The sequence below is a fragment of the Terrapene carolina genome, unplaced genomic scaffold, assembly GCF_002925995.2.
Source record: "Terrapene carolina triunguis isolate 2854851 unplaced genomic scaffold, T_m_triunguis-2.0 Scaffold517, whole genome shotgun sequence".
NCBI lineage: Eukaryota > Metazoa > Chordata > Testudines > Emydidae > Terrapene > Terrapene triunguis.
In genome coordinates, this window is record NW_020664868.1 from 6,293,066 (window position 1) to 6,304,847 (window position 11,782).

General features: G+C 60.7%; 2 protein-coding genes across 2 annotated transcripts in view; both read right to left on the minus strand.

The window, feature by feature from the left end:
* Positions 1-8,449: 8,449 nt before the first annotated feature.
* Positions 8,450-9,651, minus strand: NAT14 (N-acetyltransferase 14 (putative)). The gene is made up of 2 exons (XM_024209885.2): positions 9,610-9,651; positions 8,450-8,995 (listed from the first exon to the last, which is right to left on the minus strand). The coding sequence occupies exons 1-2, from the start codon at positions 9,649-9,651 to the stop codon at positions 8,450-8,452; spliced, it is 588 nt and encodes a 195-aa protein (XP_024065653.2).
* The window catches only part of ZNF628 (zinc finger protein 628), a 20,317-nt gene continuing 17,444 nt past the window's right edge, over positions 8,910-11,782 (minus strand). Inside the window, exons 4-5 of the mRNA XM_026658805.1 lie at positions 9,610-9,714; positions 8,910-8,995 (exon numbers count right to left, since the gene is read on the minus strand). Of these exons, the coding sequence (XP_026514590.1) occupies positions 9,671-9,714 (44 nt within the window). The 3' untranslated portion in view covers positions 8,910-8,995; positions 9,610-9,670. The remainder of the gene's footprint in view (positions 8,996-9,609; positions 9,715-11,782) is intronic.

The window sequence follows — 11,782 nt, forward strand, 5'->3', positions numbered from 1 at the left end:
TCTGGGACTACTGTAATGCTCCAAGACTGAATGAAAATCAACAGTGATGTTTCTCATAGAACATCAGGGTAGGAAGGGACCTCAGGAGGTCAGCTAGTTCAACCCCCTGCTCAAAGCAGGGCCAATCCCCAGACAGATTTTTACCCCAGTTCCCTAAATGGCACTCTCAAAGATTGAACTCTCAACCGTGGGTTTAGCAGGCTAATGCTCAAACCAGTGAGCTATCCCTCCCCCTCGGGTCCAGCGACCCTCCCTCAGGCAGCTCTTTTAAAACTCCAGATATTAGTGGAATAAGAAGAGTGTTATCATCACCATATGATGAGACTGCATCATCTGTTTTCTTCCCATATACAGAACAGAAATAATTATTGATCACATCTGCCTTTTCTGCATTATTATTGATAATTCTACCATTTCCAGCTAGTAATAGATCAATACCATGGTCAGGATTCTTTTAGTTACTACTTCATTTAAAAGTCTCCCCTTATCAATTTTCTACAATTCCTAGCTTCTGATTTATATTAATTACTGCCAACTTCCCTTGTCTTCCTTTGTTATATATTATTGTTTTTATTTTTATCACTGCTTTCACTTCTCCTTTCAGCCAGGTCGGTTTTTTAACCAGCAAGGCTTTCTTCCTCAGTTGTGGAATTGTGGCTTTTGGGGCATCTAATTCTCAAACTATTCCCAATTATCATACACATTTTTCTGATTAAATTCTTCCTCCCAGATGATTTGGCTCATAATTGTTTTCAGCTTTGTGAAACTGTCCCTTCTAAAGCACCAAGTATACAGATTACTTGACTGGAGTTTCTCCTTTTTGCACATTATAAATGTGATCAAGTCATGCTCACTTGTTGTGCCGAAGTGAGAATTTTTGGTAATATTTTTATGACTCCTAGGTGCGCCTCAGTTTCCCTCTGTAGTTTGCATTGCTACCCAGAGGGGTAGCACTACTGCTGGAATAGTGCAGGACACACAGAGGTGTGTGTGTCATCTCACTCTCTGGGTGGAACAAATGGTCTAGTTGAAACAGACCTAGATCAACAAGGGGTCCAGAGGAACAATGGAAGCTCCAAGGAGTGATCAATGGATACTCCACCATGGGTCGCTTTAGCACAGGGGAGGGCAAACTACAGCCCGTGTGCCGGATCCGGCCCATCGGGGCTTTCAATCCGGCCTGCGGGATTGCCAGCTCCATGGTGCAGGAGGGCTAAGGCAGGCTCCCTGCCTGCCCTGGCCCTGCACTGCTCCTGGAAGCGGCCAACACCACGTCCCTGCAGCCCCTGGGGGGGGGGGGCAGAGGGCTCCGTGATCTGCCCTCGCCTGCAGGCACCGCCCCCCGCAGCTCCCATTGTCCGGGAATGGGGAACCGTGGCCAATGGGAGCTTCGGGAGTGGTACCCACAGGCAAGGGCAGTGCGCGGCGGAGTTGCCTGCCCCACCCCACCCCCAGGAGCCACTGGTGGACATGATGGCCACTTCCGGGAGCGGTGAAGGGCCAGGGCAGACAGGTAGCTTGCCTTAGCCCTGCTGCGCGCCACTACCACCCCGGCACCGCTTGAGGTAAGCGGCACCGGGCCGGAGCCCACACCCCAAACCCCTCCCGCACTCCGCACCCCAACCCCCTGCCCTGAGCCCCCCTCCTTCATCCTGCATCCCTCCTGCACCCCAACCCCTTGCCCTGAGCCCCTTCCTGCACACCGCACCCCATCCCGCACCCCACATCCCTCATGCACCCCAACCCCTGCCCCAGCCTTACATTCATGGCCCTGCATACAATTTCCCCACCCAGATGTGGCTCTCGGGCCAAAAAGTTTGCCCACCCCTGCTCTCGCAGGAGCGGCGGTGAATTCAGCATGGCCCTGCCTGGAGACAGAGGACTGGGAGGTGACCAGCAGGGGATAAGTGTGGGCCCTGGCAGAAGCTTGGGGGTTCTCACCTGGCAACTGACTGAGGAACAGAGTCTGACGAAGGGGTTTGCTCCCGCTCGGCTGGGCTTGGGGCTCTGCTTGACCCTTCCTCTCTCTGCGCTGCCCTAAGGACTCCCTGTGCTGCGTGCCACAGGATAACAAACCCGACTGCTTTGAAAACGCTGCCAGGTGTCACTGTAAATACTGGCTGAGGTGCATGAATCCCTGCACTCCAGACAAGGCTCTCCCAGGAGTATGGCTCAGTTTCACTTGCTGGGCAGAGCTCGTGGGGCAAAGCAGGAGGCTAGTGCGCAGAGAGCTCAGTCTCAGGGGCAGTGAGGCCCCATGGCCTGCCCTGGAAGGAGAGTGAGACCCCTTGTGGGGGCTGGCACATTGCAGAGGTTCCTCCAAGAGCCTGTTTCAACACTGGGGTGTAGTACCAATCCTGGGGCTCTGTGACCCTTGAACCTCAGCTGCCATTCATTGTTAATTCTTTGATCAGTTCCTGTTTTGCAAAAATTCACAGGCCCGTGACCTGTCCATGCCTTTTACTAAAAATACCCGCCCTGACTAAAACTTGGGCAGGAAGGCAGCTCTGGGAGGGAGGGGCGGTCCGGGGGCACTGCGGGTGGTGGGGCAAGTGGCCCGGCAGTTTACTCCCTGAGCCCTAGGAACTGGATAAGGGTAGGTGCCTTTTGCCCAGAGCCCTAGGAACTAAATCAACCAGGTTACATCTTGAACCCATGGAAGGGTAAAGGTGGGGTGACCCAGAGTGTGCAGGTAACAGTTCATAGACATGCTCAAGTGTAAAATTCCCCCGTGTTGGCTGCAGCACTCTCTGAGTTAGGAAATTGTCATCTACAATATTCTGAAATTCCTATGATGTTTTGATCCTGGCAGCGTGAGACCTCCAGGGTAGGTCACTCCGATTGGAGGGTTTTCTCAAAGCTCTGCTCTAGGAATTACTTGGGAGACGTTCTCAGGCCTGTGTTATGCAGGAGGTCAGACTAGACATTATCACAATGGTCCCTTCTGGCCTTGGAATTGAAAAGAATTGAAGTCCCCCAGGATGCAGCTTTTCTTCCACACATTGTAGATCAGGGACTCAGAAACAAGCAATGCCACTTTTGAGGTAGAGTGTCCTCCTTCCCCGTTTGCCCACTCGAGGCTTCCTACATAGGCTCTAACCCTTGATTTTAACATTCCAGTCCTGCGGCTCATCCCACCAGGGGTCAGTAATACAGCTAGCTCCAATCAATGCTCACAAAGGAGCAATTCCACTTCCCCTGGGATGAAGCCCCAGGAAGTTGGGGAGATGGAATGGAGGGAGGCATGTGCCAAGGAGTGGGAGGGTCATTGGGGGTGGGGGTTCCCTACGGGGGGAATTGTTTTGTCTCATACTCACTGTGCTCTGGCGTGGTGGAAGCCGGCCTGGCTGTGCTCTGTGCTGGGGGTTTGTGGTCCCCAATGGTCGGCTGCACCGAGGGCTCGGTGGTGATGACGGGCAGGAAGCGGTGAGCTGTGGGCACAGCAGGGTCAGACAGGGACACAGAGACATGGCCACATGGAGAGTGTGGCCTTTGGGCCCTGGAAGGATCGGTGCCAGCCACAATGGGCACTGAAATGGAACAGGCCATAACACCTGCACATACCCAGAGCCCCAGCCACACCACGCTGTAGTGGGACACAGGGCCTTCTAGGGGTGTCTGCTCCACTCTGGCCCAAGGCAGGGACTGGCTGGCTCAGGGGGTGGGGAATGGCACATGGGGCCCTCTAGGGGCGTCCGCTCCATTCTGGCCCCATGCAGGGACTAGCTGGCTCAGGGGGTGGGGAATGAGACATGGGGCCTGTCCCTCTATGGGGCGCCAGCTCCCATCCGGCCCCAGGGCAGGAATGGCTGGCTCACGGGGTGGAGAATGGGACATGGGGCCCTCTAGGGGCGTCCGCTCTGGCCCCCCATGCGGCTACCAGCTGGCTCAGGGGGTAGGGAATGGGACATGGGGCCTGTCCCCTCTATGGGGCGCCGGCTCCAACTGTCCCAGGGCCGGGTACCACCTGACACAGCTGTGCGGTTTTCCCAGCTGCCACGTCACACACTCCGGCTGGCCCCACCTGAGCACACGGCACTGGCGTCCTCCTCATGGCTGCAGACATGCTGGCGCCAGCCCCGGTGGCGGCAGTGGCGCAGATGTTGCTCTGAGCCCTGGCACCGCACCTCATTGAGCCAGATGGGGCCAGTGCCCTCCCCAAACCAGGCGCCCACCGGGGCCGAGAGCACGGTGCCGCAGCCCAGCTGCCTACACACCACGGCTGCGTCGGCCAGGTCCCACTCGTCGTCACACACCGAGCCCCAGCGGCCCTTGTAGTTGATCTCCACGCGCCCCACGCACTCACTGGGGCCCCCAGCCAGACGCACCAGGAATGGGCCTGCAGGGATGGCACAGTCTGTCAGACCCACAACCCCCCTCTCATGGCCCCTCTGCCCCATTGGGCCCTCCCCTCTCCACCCAGCCCCACGGGGCCTTACGCCACCCCCAGGGCCCCACTGCACCACTCCTTCCTCCCAGGACCCCAGCCCCTCTCAGGCCACTCTGCTCCATGGGACCACTCTCCCCTAGCCCCACCCCAATGGGCCCCTTCCCTCCAGGGCCCCACCACCCCATGGGCCTCTTCCTCCCAGGCTCCTACCCCATAATGGGGCTGTTCCTCCCTGAGCCCATCACCCCATGGGCCACTCTGCCCCACTGAGCCCACCCCCATGATCCTTCACTCACCTGTGAACCTTCAACCCCTTTGAGCTTCCACCCTACTGCAACACTTTCACACCCCACTGTAACCCTTCACCCCACTGTGATCCTTTGCACCCCCTGCAACCTTTCATCCCACTGCAACCCTTCGCACCCCCTGCGACCTTTCACCCCACTGTGACCTTTCACCCCACTGCGACCCTTCATACCCCCTGCAACCTTTCACCCCACTGCAACCTTTCACACTCCCTGCAACTCTCCACACCACTGTGACCTTTCACCCCACTGCAACACTTCACCCCACCTGCCCCACATGGGCTGGAGTTGTGGTTGCCCATCCCCATCACATCAGAAGGCAGCGAGAGCTGGAGGTGGAGAGGGGACCCCCACAGACAGTGCCAGGCCCAGACAGGCAGTGCTAGGGTGAGACAGGCAGGGGTGGACACACGCACGGCCAGGGACATGCTGGCCAGGCCTACATGCAGAGTTTGCTGGCACGACTGTTGGGCGGGGTGTGAAGAGGTGTCACCCCTGCCCAACATGGCTCTGTCAGCAGAGCCCCGAGCGGTACCTGCAAGATAGAGCTTGCGTCGCCAAGATGGCTCAGCGGGATGGGCCAAGCACTCCTCTGTGAGCAGTGTACACACCAGGCCCGCATAGATCCTATGTAGTCCTCTGCCCTGCCTCCCCCCAACACACACAGGGTCACACACACAGGGATAGGGACACCCATACATAGGGGCACACACAGGGACACATACGGGGTGCACACGCACACACAGGGGTGCACACGCGCGCACACACACACACACAGAGGGATACAGACAAAGGGGCGCACACACACACACACAGAGCCAGATAGCGACGTGTACACACACACAGGCGCGCGCACACACACACACACACACAGAGCCAACAGGGACACATACACAGGGACGTGCACACACACAGGGGTGCGCGCACAGACCCACACACAGAGCCGACAGGGACACATACACAGAGACACGCACACACAGAGGGGTGCACGCACAGACCCACAATACGCAGTTACCTGTGTAGTGAAATTCCAGGAACCCAACTGAAAAACAAGAGCGCAGCAGGTGAGCAGAGCCCAGCAGATGGCCAGTCTCCTGCCCAGCGGGTCAGGGAGTCAGGACGGTCCAGTGTGGGGGCCTGGCTGGGTGTGGGGGAGCAGCCAGTTGGAGCCCCCAATCCGGGAACGACCAGCGTGAGCAGCACTTAGATAAACACTGCAAATGCCTGCAAACAGAGTGAGCCCTGGAGTGCCAGGCACCTTGAGCTCCCTGCTTGGGGTTTTGTAACTGAGTGTCCCCTGCCCAGTGCTCAACACCCGCTGCCCAGTGCCCCCTGCTTGCCACCCCCTGCCCAGTGCTCAACAACCTCTGCCTGGTGCTCTGTGCCCCCTGCAGCCCTCAGCATCCGGGAGTTCTGACAGTGCCTGAGCTGCGACCCTGGGGCTAGGAAGGGGCTGGGCTTCCCCAGTGCCTGAACCTCGCCCCCAAAGCAGCTGGTACTCACCAAGGAGGAGCAGGGGCAGCCGCATGGTGACTGGTGGGGAGCAAGCCCTGGGGCCAGGTCTGCAGAGTGTCAGGAACGGCTGTTTCATGGAGCAGGACTGGCCAGGCCAGGGGATGACTCAGCCTGGCCACAGTTTATAAGGAGGGAGCCTTGTAACGCCCACAGCTCAGAGTGGTGACCTCGGAGCCAGGGAAGCCAGGGCCGGCAGGGGACCCTGTGCACAGGAGTGGGCAAGCATGACATCAGGGATGCTGGACTGGGCGAGCCCTGCCAGCCACGTGTCCCAGTACAGAGAGCAGTATCCTCCAGCCAGGCCACTGGCAGGCAACGGGTTAATGAGCAGCAACAGAAACAGCTGCAACAGCTGGGCTCATGTCTGTGTGTGCAACGCAAACCAACATCCAGGGCCACACACACACACCCAGCATCCCCCACATGCACGCCCATGTGTGTGCAAATATACATGCAAAGGGATGCACACACACAAACACACACAGGTGCTGACATACATGTGCACACACGCTGACACACACACACTGTCAATTCGTACACATGCCCAGACGCACGCACATACTCTCAATCATTCACATGCACACAGTCATTTACACACATACACACACTGACATACTTGTACGCCCTGAGTGCTGTGCCATGTTGTATGGACCAAGGGGTGTGATGGGACAGGGGGAGGGGTCCTGTCCTATCATGGGGGCAGTGTGGGGCCGTGGCCTGGCTGGCGCCCATCTCCCCCCCAGTCCTGGCCGCATGGTCCCAGCCGGGGGCGAGTCATAGAAAGACTGAGTCAGTGCTGTGCGAGCCAGGCTGGCCTGCAGCCCGCAGTGCCGCAGGCAGAGGGACGGCCCAGCCCAGGTCTCTGGGACCCTGCCTGTAGACATTGGGCAGCCCTGGGGACCCTGTCCACCTGGCACCCCATGCCAGGCACTGCCCCTGCCCGGCCAGCTGCACCGCAGGGCTGAGGGAGCTCCATGGCCTGGCTGGTCCTCAGCCTCCCCGTCGCCACTGAGGGCTGTGTTTCCAGGATACCGGCAACCATAGCAACCTGTGTTGTCATACAACCAAACATCCCACGCTAAACAGCAGCTGCCTGGCCTGCCGTGGAGGGAGACTGCCAAGGAACAGGCAGGCGGCTGCAAGGAGCAGGCAGGGGCTCTCTCCCCTCGCAGTCGATGCTAGCCCCAATGCCCCAGGCCAGCGCTAGGGGGCCTGTGTTGCAGAAAGTGGGTTGCTCAGTAGGGGGCGCTCTTCCCTGACAGTCAGCGCTGGCCCCCCATGCACACTAGGATGGGAGGAGGGATATTTGCTGTTGTAAGAGCACGTCTGGAGATCGAGAGACAGCTCCCACGACCGCCCTGGGCTGAGTGGATCCCCTTGCTGTGTGCTCCTGCTGGCTGGCGCTCTGCCTGGGGAGCTGCCCCAGGCCTGTGGGGGTGGGAGATAGATGGAGCTGCAGTATCTGCAATGGCAAACTTTATTCACACACATGCTCGGACATACATGTACCCGGCGACGGCTGGTAGCCTGCGTGACTGCAGCAAGGTCCCATGGCCCCGGGTGGGACAGCGTGAGCTCTGGGTGCTTGGACAGGAGCTGCCAGACTGCAGGGGCAACTGACAGCTCCAGAGTCCCCATTCTCCTGGCTGCAGCAATGTGATCCTCAGCCAGGACCAGGCCTGGGAATTCGCCCATGGCAAACCATGGCCAAACGACTCCATCACGCAGCCAAGCTGGTGCTGGGGAGAGCCCACTCTGGGGCAGGAGAGAGACACTCCTCCGCAGCCCTGCTCTAATGCTGGGGTTCCCACCCCCCCACCCCTGGGGCAACGCCTGCACCTCCACCCCAGGGGCAGGACTTCCCCAGTCTCCAAGCTCAAGTTCCCTTTTGCTCCGTTCCATGTCAGGGTCCCCAGAGCAGTCACCAGAGCGTCTGTGATCCCCACCCACCACAGTCACAATTGGGTCTGTGATTTCCCTCCCCCCCAACAGTCACAATCAGGTCCGGCCGGTCTTGTCCAGCTGAAGCTCCAGCAAGGGACTCATCCAAAACAGGCTGTTTCCAGTCAAGGAAGAGGTGGCACTGCTGAGAGAAGGCTGGGGCTGCCACACCCCAAATCCCACATCCATGGAGCAGAGGGACTCCTGGGCATGAGGACGGATGTGGCCCGCCAGCCCTTCGCCAGAATTGCTCCCTACAAGTCACTCCCCTGACCCAGCAGAAGGGGGGCAGCGGGTGCTAGAGCTCCTTGCTGAATTCCTGCAGGATGGTGTAGCCCAGCCAGCTGCGCCCGCCAGTGGGGCGGTAGCCGCTGCTCTCAAAGAGGCTGATGGCAGCCTTGGTGACCACGGCGGTATAGAGCACCACACGCTCATAGCCCTGCGCCCGGGCCTGGGCCTCCAGGAAGGCCACCAGGCAGCGCCCCACGCCGGAGCGCCGGTACCAGCGGCTGACGGCCAAGCGCCTCAGCTCAGCCGTGCGGGTCACCCCCCGCGGGCAGGGCTGCAGCGCCACGCAGCCGCACACATCGTCGCCGTCGTACACCGCCACCCAGAGCCCACGCTGCCCCGAGCGGTAATACGCGCCCAGGCAGCCAAGGTCCGGCGAGCGCCGCAGCAGCAGCTTGAGGGCCAGGATGGTGAGGAGCACGGGCCCCAGCAGCGCCGCTACAAAGGAGTTGAGCAGGAAGCGGAGGCCACTGCTCACCACGGCCAGGAGCAGCAGTGCCAGGGGCCGCGTCAGGACATACAAGATCAGCCGGTTCTCCGTGTCCTTGAACCCATCCTGGGGGGGAAAGGGCATGTCAGCAGGGCCTGGCACAAGGATAGCAGAGCCAGGACAAGCGGGGAGGTGGTGGGGGGAGGGAGAAAGTGCAGCGTAGGGTCAGGCTGTGATGTCGGGTTCGCCACGGGCAGCAGCTTTCCCTGAGGGATGTGACCCCACCTGAAAGGGCACCACAGCCACAGGGTGGGACACGGGGCCTCAATCCCATGCATTCTCACAGGTACTGCACATAGAGCACAAAGGCCAGGGGTAGAGGGAAAGGAGCAGCCGGCAGGACTCCTGGGTTCTAGCTCTGTACCTTGGAGACCAGCAGGGTCTAGCGCTCACAGCAGGAAATGGCAGGTCAAAGGCAGGTCTTGCGCTGACCCTGCGTGACTTCAAGGGTCGGTTGCCTCAGCTCTCTGCGCCTCAGTTTCCTCCATGAATAATGGTATTCACACTGACCTGCTACATCAAGCTAGGGGCAGGGGGACATGCAGGATCATTCACTAGCTTTGAGATCCCCACAGGGCAGGTGCTAAAGGCAGGCAGAGGGTTAGAGCTTGGACGGACGGACAGACAGACAGACAGCTCCAAGGCCGGACAGACAGGCACTGACTGGCCCCTCCCCAGACCTTTAGCAGTTCCAGAATCATCTGCTCCTCATCTTCCTGCATCTCACGGATAGCGAGCTGGCTAGGGTCCAACATGGGCATCACGTCTGGCGGGAGTGACAGCACCTGCAAGGCAGGAAACAAGGCTGAGTGCTGGCGCCTTCTCTTTCCCCTCGCAGGCCTGGTGAGACTCTGAATGGCTCACTCGCCCAGCATTGAGAGCAGGCCCTGCTGAGCCAGCTCTGCCCCCAGGCCGGTGCCACCCAGCACTGCACTAGAGTCATTTAGCGACTGCAGCACAGAGAAGAGCTGGGCAGGCCCAGCAGGCTGAATCCACAGGGTGTTCCCAGGCAGGAGCAGAGAGAGCGCCCCCTAGAGGGGAGAGGCCCCATGGCCCATTCCCCACACCCAGAGCCAGCCATTCCCCACCCTGGGGCTGGGTGAGAGCCAGCGCCCCCTAGAGGGGAAAGGCCCCATGTCCCGCTCCCCACTCCCTGAGCCAGCCAGTCCCTGCCCTGGGGCTGGGTGGGAGCCAGCGCCCCCTAGAGGGGAGAGGCCCCATGGCCCATTCCCCACACCCTGAGCCAGCCATTCCCCGCCCTGGGGCTGGGTGAGAGCCAGCGCCCCCTAGAGGGGAAAGGCCCCATGGCCCATTCCCCACACCCTGAGCCAGCCATTCCCCACCCTGGGGCTGGGTGAGAGCCAGCACCCCCTAGAGGGGAAAGGCCCCATGGCCCATTCCCCACCCCCCGAGCCAGCCAGTCCCTGCCCTGGGGCTGGGTGGGAGCTAGCGCCCCCTAGACGGGAAAGGCCCCATGTCCCGCTCCCCACTCCCTGAGCCAGCCATTCCCCGCCCTGGGGCTGGGTGGGAGCCAGCGCCCCCTAGAGGGGAAAGGCCCCATGTCCCGCTCCCCACTCCCTGAGCCAGCCATTCCCCGCCCTGGGGCCGGGTGGGAGCCAGTGCCCCCTAGAGGGGGAAGGGCCCCATGGCCCAGGTGGCAGAGGGGTCAGAGAGACATGGTGAGGCAGAAGCAGCTCTGACCACTGATGTGACCTTTGCTCTCCTGCTGCTCCCCTGCCAGAGGTAGAGTAGCCCCCTCACAGTGAGCGCTCCCCCCACCCCAGTGCCCTAGAGATAATGGATATGCCCGTCCCCCCATCAAAGGTAATGGGACTGCCCACCCCGCCCCTCCCCCCATTAAAGGGAATGGGACTGCCCATCCCTGCCACCACTGCCCTTCCCCCCATTAAAGTAATGGGACTGCCCGCCCCTCCAACCCTCCTCCCCCCAAGAACAGAATGGTACAGTCCTCCTCCCAGAGAATGCGGCCTCTGCAGCACAGGCGATGGAGCGCCCCGGCAGCCCACAATGAACAATGGAACCGCCCACAACCCACGCCACCCCCAACCCCCACGCCCCTGTGGGCAATTGACCCGCTCCACACTCTCAGAGCCTCTCACCCCAGCCCAGTGCGCAGCCAGCGGCAGCCTCGCTCCTCCTGCACAGTACGCATGCGCCGCAGCTCACTCCTCCGAGTCTTCCCCCACCCGCCCTGGCACTACCTAGCAACCGTTGCTAAGGCAGCAAGTGCGGCCTAGTGGGCCGCATAGGGCCTCCCTCGCAGTGAGTGGGTGCGAGGAGGCCGAGGCCAGGTCCTGCAAGAGGACAGTGGGGCATGTGCAGGGATGGAGACTCCTCCTGGGGCACTCACCAAACGGGCGCCAATCCCTGGGGATGGGGGGCCATGGTCCCCTGACCCATGGCACTGCTATGAGGGCTCTTGCAATGGCCACCCCAGAGCCAGGCTCCTGCCATGCTTGCCTGCGGGTTGGGACAGGATGCCGGGACTGCCCCTTCCACCTGCCCGATCTGCTGCCTACAGCCATGACCAGGCCATCAGCCCCACCGCTTGCCTGGGCCAGGAAGGCCCTGCCCAGCCTGCTCCAGAGGCCTCCCCGCAAACTGCCGCCAGCCAGCCTGGGTCTGCAGATGGATGTGCCCTGGGGCAGGCTAAGCCAGACCCAGTGCCCCAGCAGGCAAGGGAGCAAACTGAGCTGTATTCAGTGATCCAGCCGGCAGGCCAAGCCAGACCCCTTGACCCATGAGTGAGGGGGTGAGCCGAGCCAGACCCATGAGTGAGGGGGCAGGCCGAGCCAGACCCATTGACCCATGAGTGAGGGGGCAAGCTGAGCC